At 35.2% G+C, this 20,732-nt stretch overlaps 1 protein-coding gene across 1 annotated transcript in view; it reads right to left on the bottom strand.

Annotated features, from left to right (window-relative positions):
* Window positions 1-20,732, bottom strand: part of Tbc1d5 (TBC1 domain family member 5) — a 533,074-nt gene that overhangs the window by 324,976 nt on the left and 187,366 nt on the right. Inside the window, exon 4 of the mRNA XM_052191804.1 lies at window positions 10,239-10,370. Within this exon, the coding sequence (XP_052047764.1) occupies window positions 10,239-10,335 (97 nt within the window). The 5' untranslated portion in view covers window positions 10,336-10,370. The remainder of the gene's footprint in view (window positions 1-10,238; window positions 10,371-20,732) is intronic.

The raw sequence follows: 20,732 nt of genomic DNA, 5'->3' as shown, positions 1-20,732 counted from the left end.
CTTGGAAAATTGTTTTCTAACCTTTGACTCTGAGGTACTGACAGTCTTTGTCACTGAGGTGGGTTTCTTATATGCAGCAAAATGTTGAGTCCTGTTTACTTATCCAGTTTGTTAGTCTTAAGAGATATTAAAGAAAAGTGATTGTTAGTTCCTGTGATTTTTTCTGTTAAAGGTGGAATTCTCTTTGTGCGGCTATCTTCTTTTGGGTTTGTTGAAAGATTACTTTATTGATTTTTCTAGGGTGTAGTTTCCCACCTTGTGTTGGTGTTTGCCACCCATTATCCTTTGTAGAGCTGGGTTTGTGGAAAGATATTGTATGAATTTGGTTTTGTCATGGAACATCTTGTTTTCTCTCTCTATGGCAATTGGGATTTTTTTCTGGGTATAATAGCTTTGGCTGACATTTATGTTCTCTTAGGGTCTATATGACATCTCCCAAGGGGCTTCTAGCTTTCATAAATTCTGGTAAGAAGTTTTATTTAATTCTGATTGGTCTGCCTTTATATGTTACTTGACTTTTGCCCTTACTGCTTTTAATATTCATTCTTTCTTTAGTACATTTGGTGTTTTATTATGTGATAGGAAAAAAATTTTTTTCTGACGAGTATTTGGAATTCTGTAGGCTTCTTGTATGTTCATGGGCACCACTTTCTTCAGGTTAGGGAAGATGTCTTCTATAATTTTGTTGAAGATATTTACTGGTCCTTAAAGTTGTGAATTTTAGCTCTCTTCTATACCTATTATCCTTAGGTTTGGTCTTCTCATTGTGTCCTGGATTTCCTGGATATTTTGGGTTTGGAGCTTTTTGCATTTTTCATTTTCTTTGACTGGTGTATCAATGTTTTCTATGTTATCTTCTACATCTGAGATGTTCTCTTCTATGACTTGTACTTCGTTGGTGATGCTTAAACCTATGACTCCTGATCTCTTTCCAAGGTTTTCTAACTCCATAGTTGACCCTCTTTGTGGTTTCCTTATTGTTTCTATTCCCATTTTTAGATCCTGAATGGTTTTGTTCATTTGCTTTGACTGTTTATGTTTTCCTGTAATTCATTCATGGATTTTTATTTTTCCTCTTTAAGCGCTTCTACCTGTTTAAATGTGTTTTCCTGTATTTCTTTTTTTTTTTTGACTTTATTCTAATTTATTACAATCTAACTTCTTTTTTTTTATTTCATATATTTTTTATTTACATTTCAAATGATTTCCACTTTTCTGGATTCCCACTCCCCAAAAATCCCATAAGCCCTCTTCCCTCCCCGTTCCCCCATCCACCCCTTCCCACTTCCCAGTTCTGGTATTGCCCTATACTGCTTCACTGAGTCTTTCCATAACCAGGGGCCACTCCTCCGTTCTTCTTGGACATCATTTGATATGTGGATTATGTTTTGGGTATACCAATTTTCTAGGCTAATATTCAGTTATTAGTGAGTGCATACCATGATTGATCTTTTGAGACTGGGTTACCTCACTTAGGATGATGTTCTCCAGCTCTATTCATTTGTCTAAGAATTTCATGAATTCACTGTTTCTAATGGCTGAATAGTACTCCATTGTGTATATATACCACATTTTTTGTATCCATTCCTCCGTTGAGGGACATCTGGATTCTTTCCAGCTTCTGGCTATTATAAATAGAGCTGCTATGAACATAGTGGAGCATGTATCCCTATTGCATGCTGGGGAATCCTCTGGGTATATGCCCAGGAGTGGTGGGCAGTGTCCTCCAGAAGTGACGAGCCCAGTTTTCTGAGGAACTGCCAGACTGATTTCCAGAGTGGTTGTACCAATTTGCAACCCACCAGCAGTGGAGGAGTGTTCCTCTTTCTCCACATCCTTGCCAACACCTGCTGTCTACTGTGTTTTTAATCTTAGCCATTCTGACTGGTGTAAGGTGAAATTTCAGGGTTGCTTTGATTTGCATTTCCTTAATGACTAATGATGTTGAGCATTTTTTAAAATGCTTCTCAGCCACCCGAAGTTCTTCAGGTGAAAATTCTTTGGTTAGCTCTATACCCCATTTTTAATAGAGTTATTTGCTTTTCTGGGGTCTAACTTCTTGAGTTCTTTGTATATATTGGATATTAGCCCTCTGTAAGATTAAGGGTTCGTGAAGATCTTTTCCCAATTTGTTGGTTGCCACTTTGCCCTTTTGATGGTGTCCTTTGCCTTACAGAAACTGTAATTTTATGAGGTCCCATTTGTCAATTCTTGGTCTTAGAGCATACACTATTGGTGTTCTGTTCAGGAACTTTCCCCCTGTGTATTTTGTTAAGGGAGTTATGTCCTTCCTAAAGTCCTCTATCATCATGAGAAGTGATTTTAGATTGGAATCTTGCTTTCCAGGTGTGATGGTGTATCTAGGAATTGCTATGGTGGGAGAATTGAGTTCTGATGATGCCAGTTATCTTTGTTTCTGTTGCATATGTTCTTAAACTTGCCTCCTCCCATTTGGTTTTCTCTAGTGCTGCCCTCACTATATTTGACTGGAGCCTATTCTTCCTGTGATCCTGGTTATATCAGAACTCCTCAGAGTCCAGCTATATCTGTGATTCTGTGATTATGTGATCCTGGAATCCTGGGTGTGTCAGAGCTCCTGGTAGTCAAGCTGCCTCTGGGACCCTGAGATCCTGGTGTAACCAAGCTCCTGGAATCTTGGGATCCTGGATATGTTAAAGTGTCTGGGAGTGGGGCTTCCTCTAGGTTTTGTGGCACTGGCTGTGGAGTTACAACCAAGGTCTGTTCAGGGCAAGAGGCATCAATACATTTTCTTAATGGGATGGGAAGAAGAGGAAGGGGAGAAACAAGCAGAACAGTGGAGGTTCAGGGTGGGGACTGATTAAAAATCAAAAACTAGGAGACAGTCCTGAATCTCACTGAGATGAAATGGAATTAGTTTTTTCACTCTACATCCACTAAGCATCCCACATTTCTTAATTAAATATTTAATACCTAATTATCTTTTACATATGTTCTATTATAAATTTTATCTTTGTAAACATTTTTTATTACTAATAGGTCAAAACAGAAATCTAAAGTAACAGAAACTTAGTGAATTGACCAAACTAGCCAAAGGATTCTCAATTTAAGTTATTGTATGGAATAATATCAATCATATCTATTTATGAACTTGCTGCTCTTCCAGAGTACCTGAATTTGCTACAATCATCTTGATCCAATAAATCTGATAAAGTTTTCTGATCTCCTTAAATATTCTAACACATGTGGCACACTGACACCAAAAAACACACATATAAACAACAACAAATATTTTCTTAAGAGAGAATCATAGGAGTAGAAAACTACTCTATGCACTTGTGAGAAACTTTTCCAGAATCTAAGACTTAACTCTAAGATAAGAAATACCCATTATCAGTGTTTTAAACAAAGTAATTTTGAGAACTATTTTTATTTATACAAACATATTTTCCTTCTTTAACATAATTAATTGGGATTTATTTTCTTATATTCAAAAATACAAATTACAATATTAAGAAGGCAAATTTGAAGTCATCACTACTAAAGCTGTCCAGGACACATGTTCCCTTCCATAACAGCTATAAAGAATTTTAATCATATTTAAACAATAATAAATAGGACATGTAACAGCAAACAGGAAAATTGCCATAAGAATTTGGTATTTGTGTATATATTTGCAATCTTTCTTTTCTGATTTTCCATATGTCTTTTACCACTTTATAGCTAGAAGCTCTTGTACAAAAATTAGGCTATTAAAACTTTTTCTTTAATAGAGGTAAGATTTCATTACTATATTTTTCTATGTGAAGCATGCTATTAAATAATAGCTTATACACTAATTAAAGCAAATGTAATTGTGAGAACACATTGACATTGTTAAAGTAAATTAGTCAATTTGTTAATAGTTTCATTTAAAGTGACCCTAATTGTATTAATTGTGATACTAGCAAATTGAAATGAAGAGCATTAAACACACTGTTATAATATGTCCTAGAGGAATGAATTTGCCATTACATCAGCAGAGGGAAAATAATGATTACACGCCCTCCTTGCCCCAAATAAAGCTTGCACATATACAAGTTCACTTGTGCAAGTATACACATACTCATGTGCACATCCGAGATCAAAAGAAAAGTCATGCTAGGCTACATACACTCAGTCTCTTTTAATTGAGGCATGCTATAAAATAAGCCACACAGAAGAATCCCATGTATATGTGAAATATTATAGCATCCTTTGTTCTGAGAAAGTGAAAATAATTTCACCATTAAATTGTTCAATTTAAGTTGTTAAAATATTGAGGAAACAAACATTCATTTGGAATATTTCAACATAAAACCCAATTTTAAGGATACTCTAAAACTGTAAAGGAGCCATCTCTTAAAAATTACTATCTTGCTGGAAAGAAATATGACCCAAGAAGAAATTATAGAATCCATACACATACCAGCATGTTAGATGATTATTAAGTAAGTTTCAGTTTAAACAAAATCTGTATTTGATGACCAGGTTTATAAGTACTTCCTAACCTAGATCATTCAATGCCATTTTATGAATGATGTTAGCCTTTTAGTTAGCCTTGTCATGGCTATAGCAAGTTCCCTTCAGTACTGTCAACAAGTTTACTACTCCTTTCCTGGGAACTTACAGTGTGTAAACTCTACTTCTTAAAAGATGTGCTATACCTGCGAAAGATACTGACTTAGTCAGGGTTTCTATTCCTGCACAAACATCATGACCAAGAAGCAAGTTGGGTTTATTGAGCTTACACTTCCACGTTGTAGTTCTTCACTAAAGGAAGTCAGGACTGGAACTCAAGCAGGTCAGGAAGTAGGAGCTGATGCAGAGGCCATGCAGAGATGTTTCTTACTGGCTTGCTTCCCCTGGCTTGCTCAGACTGCTCTCTTATAAAACCCAAGAGCACCAGCCCAAAGGTGGAACCACCCACAAGGGGCCCTCACCACTTGTTCACTAATTGAGAAAATGCCCCACAACTGGATCTCATGGAGGCACTTCCCCAACTGAAGCTCCTTTCTCTGTGATAATTCTAGCCTGTGTCAAGTTGACACACAAAACTAGCCAGTACAGTTACCACCTTTATATGCCTGGATTATTGTTGCTCATTCACATATACCCAGATCCTCACTTTCTCAGAGGCCTTCCCAGACAACTTTGCAAATACTCATAGCAATGATATCCAATTTTAATTCTTAGCACTGCCTGTCCGCTCTATATTTCTTTGTGGTATTTGTTAATGTTATTTTCTCTCTGAGGATAAAGTGTCAATTCTGGTAAGCAATCAAGAACAGTATCAATAACCTATCTTTCAGGGGTCTCCGGAAACCCACATTTAGAGGAGATTTCCCATACCTTTGAACTCCTTGCACTGGACTCTGTATTCGATGATCTGTGGCTCCTGGAAGGAGCTTATCATAAGTAGGGCAACTCCAGTGAAATCCTTTCCTATGATATATAAAGCTTATGGAACAGCAGGTTTCTTTCTATATGGTCTTTTCTGTCTATCTAACCCTGCCTCCCTTCGTCCTTTATACATTTACATTCTCCTATACCCCCCTCTGCTGTTAAGGTAACTCCTCACCAATGGCTGCTTTCTAGTTCCCTGTATTTTACAGGTACTCCAAGTTAGAAATACAAAAATAAAGATTCAATACTACTATCCACATGAGTGAGAACCTAAGACCACTATCTTTCTGGATCTGGGTTTTGTCTTTCAGTGTATCATTTTCAGAGCAAAGACAATCAAGCCTGTCACCACTCAATCACTGACAAGAAAGGGAACCCCAAACTTAACTAAGAAAGGTAGGGAGGGAGAATCTGTTTGCTTTCCCTGGCAGGGCCACCAGGTTCCAAAGGACAGCTCCACATCCATGTGTTCATGAACAACACAGACTGGACCCAAAGGTTTATGTTAAAATAAAGGACACACCAGTTGGATCTGGATGAACAGCTGGAGAGTAGTGGCATTACTGAGAGAAGTGAGGGGGGGGGGGTAATTATAATCAAAACTCTCATGAAACTCTTGTATAATTAATAAAAAATTATATTTTTGAATGTAAATTTTGTGAAAGAAAATAATTTACTGTGCAATATATTCTTTCTCAGATACTAAATTTTCAATAAATGTTTTTATATAAATAAGCTAAAATTTATATAAATATAAAAGTACTATCTCTCTTTGATAGTAAACATGTGAGCCAGGAATGGTAGTACGTGACTTTAATTCAAACACTCATGAGGAAGTGAGGCTGATGATCTCTCACTGGGAATTCAAGGATATACACCCTTGCCTATGCAGTGAATTCTAATCCAATTAGGGTATATGAGACGCTGTCACAACAAAACAAATAAAATAAAAATATGTATTTCTTTGATACCTATTCACTTATTGAACATTGCTTCCATTCATTAACTATCATGTCAATATGTCTATCTAGTAATATAATTATACAAGTAATAATACTAACCATTCAATAAAACATAATACATGCTAACTTGCTTATAGACTTGCAGACAGGTGGTAGTGTTCTAACTGAGATCAGTCATTCATCTAACACTAACATCCCCACTATGTAAAAGCTGACTCTAAAAAGTCAGTTGTGGACAATGTAGCTCCCTTCATAGTTGTGAAACTATAAGATAGGGAAATGAGGAAAACAGAGGACAAACAAGTTTATAGGGCAATACTTGATTTAAAAGTACTCTGAATATTTTTGTATTTTTTTTTCCTAAATTGGGTAAACTCCCTGTGTAGACTAGGTTGGCCTAAAACTCAGAGGGCTGGTTTCTCCTTTTCCCTGAGTCCCTTTATGTCTGTATTGCTGCAATTAAAGGTATGTGACCTCCTAGCAATTTATGTTTTTTAAATAGGTAACTTTTAAATACCTATTTAAATACTTCTATTTAATACTTCTGAAAAAAGAAAGCTTTGAAAGAAATAAAGTTTAACAGTAAAAATTATCTAGTGTTGTGTCAAATAAAACTCAATCTAAAACTTTTGGCAATAAAATACAAAATACTATTCTCAAAGACACCCTATAGGGGAAAATCTTTTCTCAATGTTAATCAAAGACTAAGTGGTTATAACATGGAGAGGTAATCCTAATGACTCAACATAGTGACATCCCCTAAATCTCTAGACTATCAGCCTATTCAAAAATTATCACTTTCATTTATCAGTAAGAGAGATGGTAAGAACAAATAATTATGAAATTAAAAAATATTGTGTGTGTTACTTTGAGTGGAATTCTGGATATCTGGTTAACTCTTTGACCAAAGACTGAAATTTAAGGTGGCAATATAAGCACAACGCCAAACTTGATAAGGCTCAGAGAATATGTAATGTATTTCTATACTGATTATTATTTGGAAAAAAGATTAAAAGTATAATTAATATGGAAATATACTGTACGATTTCATATATATCTAAGGACAGTTGTTTACCCCCATAAAAATAAAAAATGAGGCTTTTTATCTAATTCCATTTTCTTTTTTAATTTTAAAAGAATTCTGAAAAATCATTTACTAGTGCTCTCTCTTTACAAATGTTAGAATTCAGATTTGATACAACAGAAGATTGATTTACTAATGGAATCTCTAACAGGGTTGTTTTTAATTGCAGATGTCTTCAGGCAGAAAAATTACTAATCCAAATCCAATGTTTATCTGTTTAGACAAGGAGTCATTGTGTAGCCCACAAATTCCCTACAGTGTATTGCAGAAATGTAAAAAGAGTGTCAAAATACTTCAAGAAAGCCAATGTAAGACACAAATTAAAATGAACTGTAAAGGTAATGATTCTTCAAGTAAATATGACAACCCCAAGAAAATGTAATACACAAATTGTGTGTATGCAAAGTGCAACCAAAGAAGACCAAATCGGTACCTGATGTAAAAGGTTTACATATATATCACATAGAACTCACTATGGTTAGTAACCTTTATGTCTTAGAAAAACCAGTAATTTACATATCTTTCTTTCCTTATGTGCCTGAGCGTATGTGTGTTTTGTATATATTTTTAACAGTTGACAGCTGTTTTAGAGCATACAGAGATGCCAAGCTGAATGAGGGTCTTGATTACTTCAAGATTAGCTATCTAAAGTTTCTATTCATTTTAAGTGTTGTTAGTTGGAAGAGTCATTAGTCACTTCCTTGTCTCATAGAACATCAGCATACATTTACATTGTTAATGAACATTTGGGGTAAATGAATTAATGGCACTTTAAAACATCAATTCAGTCCTAATAACTTGGTATGTCACAGAAATGTTAGGCTAGGATATAAATGAAAATCCCTTTCAGGAAAGGTAACGACTCATTCCTTTAGACAATATAAGATAAAATTAATTTAAAATGTTTTTAACCAGGTTTTTAAAATGCTCAATATTTAATGAAATGGCCCAGAGAAAAAATATTCACTTAAAACACAACAGAAAATGATTCTCAAATATACAGATGAATAAGAAATGTTCTGAGAAGTATTCGCAAAATTGTTTTATATACTTCTAGTATAAATATATATTCTCTTTTAAAGCATTTATGGAATTATAGGTATGTCTTTCAGGCATTAAATTTAAGGGAAATATCATAAGAAAAGCTTTCAAGCTTTCTAACCTGTTAAGATACTTCAACTGAAATATCAAAATTAATTTTCATATTGTCAAAATATAAAGAGCAGTCTTTTGGGTACTTATATAGCAAACAAAAAATAAAATGACAAAATAATTTTGAAGGGCAAATGGTAACCTTTTCAACAAAAATATCAATGGCAGTTACAGGACGTAGAAGGCATTAAAGTATCACACACCCCTCCGCACCCCATTCGCACACCACTAAAGACAGAAATAAAGAGCTTTTGTTCAGTAGAAATGACCATTTTTTTTCTTTTTTTTTAATTCAATATATTTTTTATTTACATTTCAAATGATTTCCCCTTTTCTAGCCCCCACTCCCCGAAAGTCCCATCAGCCCCCTTCCTTCCCCCTGTTCTCCCACCCACCACTTCCCACTTTCCTGTTCTGGTTTTACCCTATACTGCTTCATTGAGTCTTTCCAGAACAAGGGGCCACTCCTCCATTCTTCTTGTACCTCATTTGATGTGTGGATTATGTTTTGGGATTATGTTTATTCCAGTTTTCTAGGTTAATATCCACTTATTAGTGAGTGCATACCATGATTCATCTTTTGAGTCTGGGTTACCTCACTTAGTATGATGTTCTCCAGCATGCTCCACAATGTTCATAGCAGCCCTATTTATAATTGCCAGAAGCTGGAAAGAACCCAGGTATCCCTCAACAGAAGAGTGGATGCAAAAAATGTGGTATATATACACAATGGAGTACTATTCAGCCATTAGAAACAATGAATTCATGAAATTCTTAGGCAAATGGATGGAGCTGGAGAAAAATCATACTAAGTGAGAAATGATCATTTTAGGAGTTGGTTTTCTAAATTACCAAAACATCACGGTAGAGCTTAATATCAGTATACAGGTGAAAATAAATTAATTTAAAGCATAAACAATGAATTGTTTCAAATAATTTGTTTGAAATAGATCTTATAATCTTGATATATGCATTTTTATAAATTAAAAAATACTAGTAGTCATTTGAGCAGGGACATTTTTAGATGTTAATGAACTACTCAAAAATAAGGATACGGCTTTAAGAGTTTAAACTTGTCTTTTTTAGAAAGTCTACAATGAAGTAAATATGAAAAAAATCACTTATAGTTCTGATATATACATACTTAAAGTATTTTTTTAAAATAGAACCTGAATAATGCATAACTTTCAATGATCTAAAATTTAACAATTGCACTGTACATATCAACAAGAGCATGATATAAATTTCAATTATTTCGAAAAAGAAAGAAAAATAATATGAAACATTATTAAAAAGTTCATCCTAAAACTGAACTCAATTTAATGTATGCTCTTGAGAGGGGAGTAAATTATCTGAAAGCTCAACACCAAAGCTCAGGACTCTTCAACATAGATCTGACAAAGGTATCTCTATTTCAACATTGACTTCCTATAGTAAAGGCATACCCTAGTATGTGACTTTTCTTAAAGAATGACAGTATACTATTCATTATTTAGTTAATGCATCTTTTACCTTCAATACAAAGGGGACTTTTGCAGATACTCAGTAGCATCAAGAGCATTCTATACATATCTAGCAACATACTTGTAATTTGGTCTGATTAGCATATGCACACAACATCTGCACAGAAAACTTACCTCTTGGTTTATTTGAATAACTGAACAAGGGGTCAATGCCTACTTCTTGTTCTTCTGACTGCAGAGGATGTCTAGTTTCAGACACAGACTTATACATTGCATAGAGTGGAGACAGTCACTGACTGTAATTGCCTAGATGAAAACAAAAACAAAGATGAATAGATTTTCTCTGCTAGGGTGGGGAAGGAATACTAGACAGAATGATTGTATGAACATTGCAGACATCAATGAGCTTTCTATAGGATATAGGACCTGTCTGTTACTACATGTAGGAGGACTTTTGTGAAAGAAAATTCCATATAAATAATGCTTAAAAAAACTCTAGACTTCATTTATAATCTTTACTTGAATGTGGAGTAACATTTAAGTTAAAAATTTGTTTTTTAATTTATTAAAACTTAAAAACTTAAATTTTTAATAAAGCTTATATAAAAACCTTACTTAAGTTTTTGTAAAACCTCACTTTATAGGATTTGTTTAACAAAGCAATAATTTACACTTTAATAAGACTGAAAACACAAAAAAGTATAGCAAATTAAAATTACTCACAATAAAATTAATACAAAATGACATTCCTAAAATTATTTTGTAATATACTTGATACTTGTTTGCTATGGACATTCAGAGTATATGTTATGAATGTGATCCACCATGGAAAACATACTGGTTATGTACAACTATCACTAAGTTACAATAAATTATTTCTAAATTGTCATAAGTGTTGTCCTTGTGTCTAAATTGGAATTTATAATGGATGTCTGGCACTCTGTTATGTAGTTATCACAATTTATGTAAACAATACTTGATTAAATATTTAGCAGGCTATCATATATTCACCCCATAGATGAGTGCAATAATCATGTCATATTCATTATTATTTTCTTTTAAAAAATGTTACAATTGTAGTTTCTGGACTAAAAAGTACAATAAAGTGTAAAGTTTTGCAGTGTCTTTGGATGATTTATATATAATGAAACAAATCTTAAATATTGTAGTTGTTTGATACTCAGTGAGGTTACTAGGGATTTCCAGCATGTCTCTGACAATTCAACTAACCACTGAATGAGACATCTAAAAATATGAATCAAATAGAATTGTCCTTCAATAAGTTGGCACTTTATAATGTTAATAGAAAGGTGATTTACATGCTAATCTTTGATGTTCATAAAGTACAAATTATAAAGTCAAACTATAACGTCCCCTACTAAAAAAATTCATAAATTTTTATTCAAAATTATGCAAGCAACAAATTTTCATAACTTCAGGGGCAGTGTGGGCTGGGCTGTGGTGGCACAGGCCTTTCTTTAATCCTAGCACTCAAGAGACAGAGACAGGAGGGTCTCTGTGAGTCTGAGGCCAGCCTGGCCTGCAGAGGTGGTTCCAGGGCAGCCAGGCAAACCAAAACAAACTGGAGTGATCTGGGGAAGGGACACTAGCTGAGGAAATAACTACAACAGGCCAAAACTGAGCACATGTCGAGGAGTTCCCTTGACCAATGACCAATGTGGAACAAGACCTCCACACAACTGAAAAACATGATCACATTCATCCCTAATGCTAAGATACTAGATAACTTTTTCAATCATTAGAGAAGGTTAAAATTCTAAAAATGATTCAATAAAATTAGCATTACATCTAATTCTTTAGAACAATGGTTATCCACCTGTATGTCATGGCCACTTTAGGGTCGGAAGACTCCTTCACTGGAGTCATACATCAGTTATCCTGCATATCAGATATTTACATTATACTCCATTACAGCATAAAAATTACAATTGTTAAGTAGCAATGAGATAATTGTATAGCTGGGGGTCACCATAACATGAAGAATTGTATTAAAAGGTTGCAGCATTGGAAAGGTTGGGAACTGTTCCTAGAATTTGATAAGTCTAAATAACAACCAAAAGCCAGAATATGAAGTTAATTCTAAACATACTAATCTACAACCATCCCTGTACACAATGAGGAATGTACAGTATCATCATTTATGAAGCCTACATATCAAAACTGAGACATTAAAATGTATTTATAATCAAATGAAGTAAACCTGCAGATATCAGGTAACTCACTCAAAGAATGAATAGATGTTCTTCTTTTTGTTTGAAGTTCAGCTTTTAATACTAATACAATTCACAAGTAACTAAAAATGTTTCTGCCTTAATTTAGATTGCTTTGTTTTAAATATATAGGATTATTTTAGCTTTTAGAATAAAAAAGTTAAGTCTATTATTTCTTTTGGGACAACCTTGTAAAAACAGAAATAAAATGTTGCTTTTGAATGTAAAATCAAATTTCTAGGAAAAACTCAATTTGTGATTCAAAACTAGATCCACAAAACTGTATTACAAAGCAGAATATTAAAGATCTTTAAACAAATGTGTCTATAATCACTTGAATCATTGTTCTGAATGAATTATTTATGCATACATATTAAACCAAAAAACCCTAATTACTTATCTTATTGGTGCGATTGATTTTTAAAAATTATGTATTTAGTACTCCATTAGTCCTAAAGTTTGCTTTTACAAATTTGACATGAAATTTATATTTGCTACAACCTAATCACCTAGCTTCTCTGTGGGTGAAAATATATAAATCTGAAAAACATGCCTCTTAGACAATGAAAAATTAAATCAATAATTGATAGACTCCCTTAAAATTTCCTAATCAGCCTCTAAATCCTAATACAAATAATACATTTTTTTAAAATAATTCAATATAGTCTTCTTTTCTTAAATTTAGGAGCATAGAAATATACATTTTTATACCTCAGAAAAGATACATATTCCTTTGTTGTTATTAGCTTACAAATTTTTTATGCCCTGTAAAACACAAAATTAAAAACTTGGGACTGGTTTTTCTGAAATTCTTTGAAGCTACCCTAGTAATCAGAGTTGGTAAATGAGGCTGAAATTCCCATTCACAGTCTAAAATTAATCTTAAAGACAGGTGTAGAGTGTGCTCTGGTGAATCCAGCGGGCCCCGGCAGGAGGCTTCAGGTGTCTGCTTCAGGATCTGAACAGCCTGGGCCACAGCACTCGGTCTCCAGGAAGTGTGGGAGACCTGGTGTAAACCTGGGGGCAGACTGGGAGCGAACAGCTTGCTCCTGCAGCATGGAGATTAGGTTCCAGTCTTGAGGCCTCTGGTTGGAGCCCTCAGATCTCTCCACTTCCAGATCCAGATCAGCCTGGGCAGCAATGCCACATCTCCAGATCCTGCAAGAGGCAAGAGGGGCTTCCAGGAGGCCGGCTGGGAGGAGTCAGGGTGCTCTGGTGAATCCAGCGGGCTCCTGCAGGAGCCTTCAGGTGTCTGCTTCAGGATCTGAACAGCCTGGGCCACAACACTTGGTCTCCAGGAGGTGCAGGAGACCTGGTGTGCACCTGAGGCAGACTGGGAGCGCACAGCAAGATAGTAACCTTCTCTCATAAAACCCAAAAGAAGTTAAATCAAATTTAAAAAATAACATCAAAAATGACAGGAAGTAACAATCACTATTCCTTAATATCTCTTAATATCAATGGACTCAATGCCCCAATAAAAAGACATAAACTAACCAACTGGATACGTAAACAGGACCCAACATTTTGCTGCATACAGGAACCACACCTCAGGGTCAAAGACAAACACTACCTTAGAGTAAAAGGCTGGAAGACAATTTCACAAGCAAATGGTCTCAGGAAACAAGCTGGAGTAGCCATTTTAATATCAGATAAAATTGACTTTCAACACAAAGTCATCAAAAGAGACTCTGAGGGACACTTCTTGCTGCTCAAAGGAAAAGTACAACAAGAAGAACTCTCAGTCCTGAACATCTATGCTCCAAATGCAAGGGCACCCTCATTCATAAAAGAAACTTTATTAAAGCTCAAAGCACACATTGCAGCTAACACAATAATTGTGGGTGACTTCAACACTGCACTTTCCTCAATGGACTGATCAGGAAAACAGAAACTAAACAGGGACACAATGAAACTAATTGAAGCTCTGGACCAACTAGATTTAACAGATATAGAGAGAAAATTCTATCCTAAAGCAAAAGAATATACCTTTTTCTCAGCACCTCATGGTACCTTCTCCAAAATCGACCATATAATTGGTCACAAGACAGACCTCAACAAATATAAGAAGATTGAACTAATCCCATGCCTCCTATCAGATCACTATGGAGTAAAAGTGGTCTTCAGTAGCAACAAAAACAACAGAAAACCCACAAACACGTGGAAACTGAACAATATTCTACTCAATGATACCTTGGTCAAGGAAGAAATAAAGAAAGAAATTAAAGACTTTTTAGAACATAATGAAAATGAAGACACAACATACCCAAATCTATGGGACACACAGAAAGCAGTGCTAAGAGGAAAACTCATAGCCCTGAGTGCCTCCAAAAAGAAAATGGAGAGAGCATACACTAACAGCTTAATGACACACCTGAAAGCCCTAGAACAAAAAGAAGCTATTTCACCTGGTGGGAGTAGAAGGCAGGAAATCATCAAACTCAGGGCCGAAATCAATCAAATAGAAACAAAGAGAACCATACAAAGAAACAACAAAACCAGGAGCTGGTTCTTTGAGAAAAATCAACAAGATAGATAAACCCTTAGCCAGACTAACCAAAAGACACAGGGACAGTATCCAGATTAACAAACTTAGAAATGAAAAGGGAGATATAACAACAGAAACTGAGGAAATTCAAAAAAATCATTTTATCCTACTACAAAAGCCTATACTCAACACAACTGGAGAATCTGGAGGAAAGGGACAGTTTCCAAGACAGATATTCGACACCAAAACTAAATCAGGATCAAATAGATCATCTAAACAGTCTCGTAACACCTGAAGAAATAAAAAGGGTCATAGAAAGTCTCCCAACCAAAAAAAGCACGGGACCAGATGGCTTCAGTGCAAAGTTCTATCAGACCTTCATAGAAGACCTAACATCAATACTCTTCAAACTATTCCACAAAATAGAAACAGAAGGAACTCTACCCAACTCGTTCTATGAAGCCACAATTACGCTGATACCAAAACCACACAAAGATCCAACAAAGAAAGAGTACTTCAGGCCAATTTCTCTCATGAATATTGATGCAAAAATACTTAATAAAATTCTTGCCAACCGAATCCAAGAACACATCAAAACGATCATCCACCATGATCAAGTGGGCTTCATCCCAGGGATGCAGGGATGGTTCAATATAAGGAAATCCATCTATGCTATCCACTACATAAACAAACTCAAAGAAAAAAACTATATGATCATATTATTAGATGCAGAAAAAGCATTTGACAAAATCCAGCATCCTTTCATGCTAAAAGTATTGGAAAGGAGAGGAATTCAAGGCCTATACCTAAACATCGTTAAAGCAATATACAGCAAACCGGTAGCCAACATCAAACTAAATGGAAAGAAACTTGAAGCAATCCCACTAAAATCAGGGACTAGACAAGGCTGTCCTCTCTCTGCATATCTTTTCAATATAGTACTTGAAGTTCTAGCTAGAGCGATTAGACAACCTAAGGAGCTCAAGGGGATACAAATTGGAAAGGAAGAAGTCATCATGCAGATGACATGATAGTCTACTTAAGTGACCTGAAAACCTCCACCAGAGAACTCCTATAGCTGATAAACAACTTCACAAAGTGGCTGGTAATAAAATCAACTCAAGCAAATCAGTTGCCTTCCTATACTCAAAGGATAAGCAGGCTGAGAAAGAAGTTAGGGAAATGACACCCTTCAAAATAGCCACAAACAATATAAAGTATCTTGGTGTGACTCTAACCAAACAAGTGAAAGATCTATATGACAAAAACTTCAGGTCTCTGAAGAAGGAAATCGAAGAAGACCTCAGAAAATGGAAAAATATGCCAAGCTCGTGGATTGGCAGGATTAATATAGTTAAAATGGCCATCTTGCCAAAAGCGATCTATAGATTCAATGCAATCCCCATCAAAATCCCAACTCAGTTCTTCATGGAGTTATAAAAAGCAATTCTCAAATTCATCTGGAATAACAAAATACCCAGGATAGCTAAAACTATTCTCAACAACAAAAGAAATTCTGGGGGAATCAGTATCCCTGACTTCAAGCAATACTACAGAGCAATAGTGTTAAAAACTGCATGGTATTGGCACAGTGACAGACAAGTGGACCAATGGAAGATCCAGAAATGAATCCACACACCTATGGTCACTTGATCTTCGACAAAGGAGCCAAAAACATCCAGTGGAAAAAAGATAGCCTTTTCAACAAATGGTGCTGGATCAATTGGAGGTCAGCATGCAGAAGAATTCAAATTGATCCATTCTTATCTCCATGTACTAAACTTCACTCCAAGTGGATCAAGGACCTCCATGTGAAACCAGACACACTGAAACTAATAGAAAAGAAACTGGGGAAGACCCTTGAGGACATGGGCACAGGGAGAAAAGTTCCTGAACAGATCACCAATAGCTTATGCTCTAAGATCAAGAATTGACAAATGGGACCTCATAAAATTACAAAGTTTCTGTAAGGCAAAGGACACTGTTAAAAGGACAAAAGGGCAACCATCAAATTGGGAAAGGATATTCACCAACCCCACATCTGGTAGAGGGCTAATATCAAATATATACAAAGAACTCAAGAAGTTAGACCCCAGGGAACCAAATAACCCTATTAAAAATGGGGTACAGATCAAAACAAAGAATTTTCACCTGAAGAAATTCGGATGTCAGAGAGGCACCTTAAGAAGTGCTCAACATCATTAGTCATTAGGGAAATGCAGATCAAAACAACCCTGAGATTTCACCTTACACCAGTCAGAATAGCTAAGGTCAAAAACTCAGGAGACAGCAGGTGTTGGCGAGGATGTGGAGAAAGAGGAACACTCCTCTACTGCTGGGGGGGCTGTAAGATGGGACAACCACTTTGGAAATCAGTCTGGAGGTTCCTTAGAAAACTGGACATGAGACTTCCGGAGGACCCTGCTATACCTCTCCTGGGCATATACCCAAAGGATTCCCCGGCATGCAATGAAGACACATACTCCATTATGTTCATAGCAGCCTTATTTATAATAGCCAGAAGCTGGAAAGAACCCAGATGCCCCTCAAAGGAGGAATGGATACAGAAAATGTGGTATATTTACACAATGGAATACTAGTCAGCAATTAGAAACAATGAAATCACAAAATTTTTAGGCAAATGGTTTGATCTGGAAAATATCATCCTAAGTGAGATAACCCAATCACAAAAGAATACACATGGAATGCAATCTCTGATAAGTGGATATTAATTAGCCCAGAAGCCCTGAATACCCAAGGCACAAATTGCATAACAAATGACGACGCCCATGAAGAAGTATGGAGAGGGTCCTGATCCTGGAAAGGATTGATCTAGCATTGGAAAGGAATATAAGGACAGAGAAAAAGGAGGGAGGTGAATGGAGAAGGGATGGAGAGAAGAAGGTTTATGGTACATATGGGGAGGGGGGATCCGGGAAAGGGGAAATCATTTGGAATGTAAACAAAGAATATAGAAAATAAAAATATTAAAAAAAAGAAGAAGAAGCAATGTGCAGTTTGTATCTGCACGGTAGTGCAGACAGAATTCCTACTCAAGAGGACACCAGAGTCCCTTTGCCCATCTCTAACCTTAAGTTAAAGACTCACAGGTTCAAGGACAGACTGTTCTGTGAGAGCATCCCTAACTGCCTCCTCCTGAAGTGACTTGATGGACATTGCTAATCTTAGTCATCTGTGGGGCCGGGGGTCCTAGTATCTAAACTTAATAATTCGTTCAGGTATCTTGGGTAACAGAGCTGGTGCCATCAAGCAGGCCCCAGCATGCTAGGCTGGGCTGCTTTTTTGAGTATTGTGCTGTCTGTCATGTTGAATTTGGCAAACATTTCTCTTTCCTAGTAAAAAATGACAGAAACTCAGCTGAAGGCACAAAAAAAAAAAAAAAAAAAAAAAGACAGGTGTACTGTTTTCAGAAGTCTGGTTCATATAATAGTAAATCTGAATATGAAAGTATCGGAAAAAAATGTATCTATCTGAAAAGTTTTCTACAGAAAGCTTACAATACAATGGCTATGTCAAATTTTAAAGGTTTATTGTGAAGGTTGGGATTTAAAATATATTTAAATACATTACGATTTTTTGTGTAAAGTAAGTACTATTTTAATTAAATGTTTCATTTACTAGCAATGAATGGGTAAAATACTACATGTAATACATTGATGTTATATACTTAACATTTTATTTATTTATTTATTTATTTATTTATTTTTATTTACATTGCAAATGATTTCCCCTTTTCAGGGTCCCCACTCCCCACAAGTCCCATAAACCCTCTTCCGTCCCCCTATTCTTCCATCTACCCCTTCCCACTTCCCTGTTCTGGAATTCCCCTATACTCTTGCACTGAGTCTTTCCAGAAGCACTCCTCCATTCTTTTTGGACATCATTTAATTTGTGGATTATGTCCCGGGTATTCAAAGTTTCTAGGCTACTATCCACTTATCAGTGAGTGCATACCATGATTGATCTTTTGAGACTGGGTTACCTCACTTAGTATGATGTTCTCCAGCTCCATCCATTTGTCTAAGAATTTCATGAATTCATTGTTTCTAATGGCTGAATAGTACTCCATTGTATAAATATGCCACATTTTTTTGTATCCATTCCTCCGTTGAAGGACATCTAGGTTCTTTCCAGCTTCTGGCTATTACAAATAGGGCTGCTATGAACATAGTGGAGCATGTGTCCTTATTGCATGCTGAAGAATATACTTAACATTTAAAACATCATATTTTAAATATAAAATAGTATCACAAGTTCTAACTAATGTATTCACATTGGTTGTGAGGCTTCACTTGCTCCAGCTTCTATTCATTCCTTCATTGCTTATAAGACTCAGTTAGAATTAGCTTTCTAAAGTGCACACTCTAAGACATATTTTTGAAAAATGCCTATAAATAATATTCAATCGTTTGAATGCCTGATGTTAAACTAAAAAATAATTAACTAAATCAAGCACTAAAAAGACAAAGTGATATTCCTTTACACACGCAAAAATAATAAACCTACCCCAAAGAGATTCAAAAGATTATACTTCAGAATTTTATAACAAGACAGCAAAAATAAGAATGCATTATAAGTAGACTGTATTCATTATTAAGTACATTTAAATTAAAATATGACATAGTGCCTCTAAAAGAAAGTTTCTTCAACAAAGCCTTAGAAGCCTTATTTTAATAACCAAAAGGTAAAGAAACTGAACATTTTGTATAAGTTTTGCAAAGAATAAAACCCACCTTTTTATTTAGAAATGATAAATTAAGGTAAACTTCTGGTTAAAAATAACAATGTTCTTTAAGATATCAATTACAAAGAAGACAAGATAAAAAGTACGAAGTTCTATTTAAAATTTCTTTCAATCTTTTATGTAGGAGAGCTACATGAACTTTAAATAGGTTAATTAACTATTAAAATCGATCATTTTAAGTCTTAATATTTAATATTGTTAGATTGTATACCGAAGTAGTTTTATTATTCATTTACTCCAAACCTTTATAGAATACTTCATTTGACAATAGGTGGTCTGATTCTCACAAGAGAAATGCATTTACAATGTCAAATAAATTATATATAAAAGCATTTGCCTGAATATATGCCATTTAACATTAAATATCGCCCATTAGTAAAATCTTGAGATTCTATCAACCATAAACGTGAAATATCAACTGTTGGCTAATAATCAATTACAGGACTATAGTAAGTTTCAACATAAAGAGTAATAATCAAAAGTAAATTAAAATATCTTAGAGCCTACATTTTTTATACTATTTATCATAAAAACAATATGCACAATGAAAATATATACTATGTAAAAGATTCAAAGTAAGACTAAAGTGTTTCTCCTATAGAATATTAATACACTTGGCATTTCAGTATTCAAATATGTTTTAAAGTACCAAATTATCTTTAATTGCAAGGTATTTTTATATGATTCCAGAGCTGTTTTTAGACTTAGAAGATGAAGAAGAAACGTGCAATATGAGGGTTTCTATTGTCCCCAAGACTAGCTGTCAAAAGAGCTGAACCACTTACATCTCAAGGATATTACCAACGCGATGAAACACCATGAGCTTGGCAACTCCTACAAAGGAAAGCACTGAATTGAAGCTAGCTTACAGGTTCAGAGGTTTAGTGCCTTGTCATCATGGAGGGAAGCATGGCAGCCTACAAACAGTACTGGAGAAGGAGCTAGGAATTTTGCATCCTCATCAACAGACAGCTGGGGTGGGGGGATGGACAGGGAAAGCAATATAGACAGACAGATGCTGAGCTTAGCTTGACCACTTTAAACCTCAAAGCCTACCCTCAGTAACACTATTTCCACACCTTCTATATAGTGTCATTATCTGCTGATCAAGCATTTAAATCAAGCCATTCCTATTTAAGCTAACATAATAGTAATCTTAGGAAACAAAAACAAAACAACAACAA

Source organism: Apodemus sylvaticus, chromosome 9 (genome assembly GCF_947179515.1).
Source record: "Apodemus sylvaticus chromosome 9, mApoSyl1.1, whole genome shotgun sequence".
In the NCBI taxonomy this organism is placed as follows: Eukaryota; Metazoa; Chordata; class Mammalia; order Rodentia; family Muridae; genus Apodemus; species Apodemus sylvaticus.
This window is presented reverse-complemented; position numbering and strand designations above follow the sequence as displayed.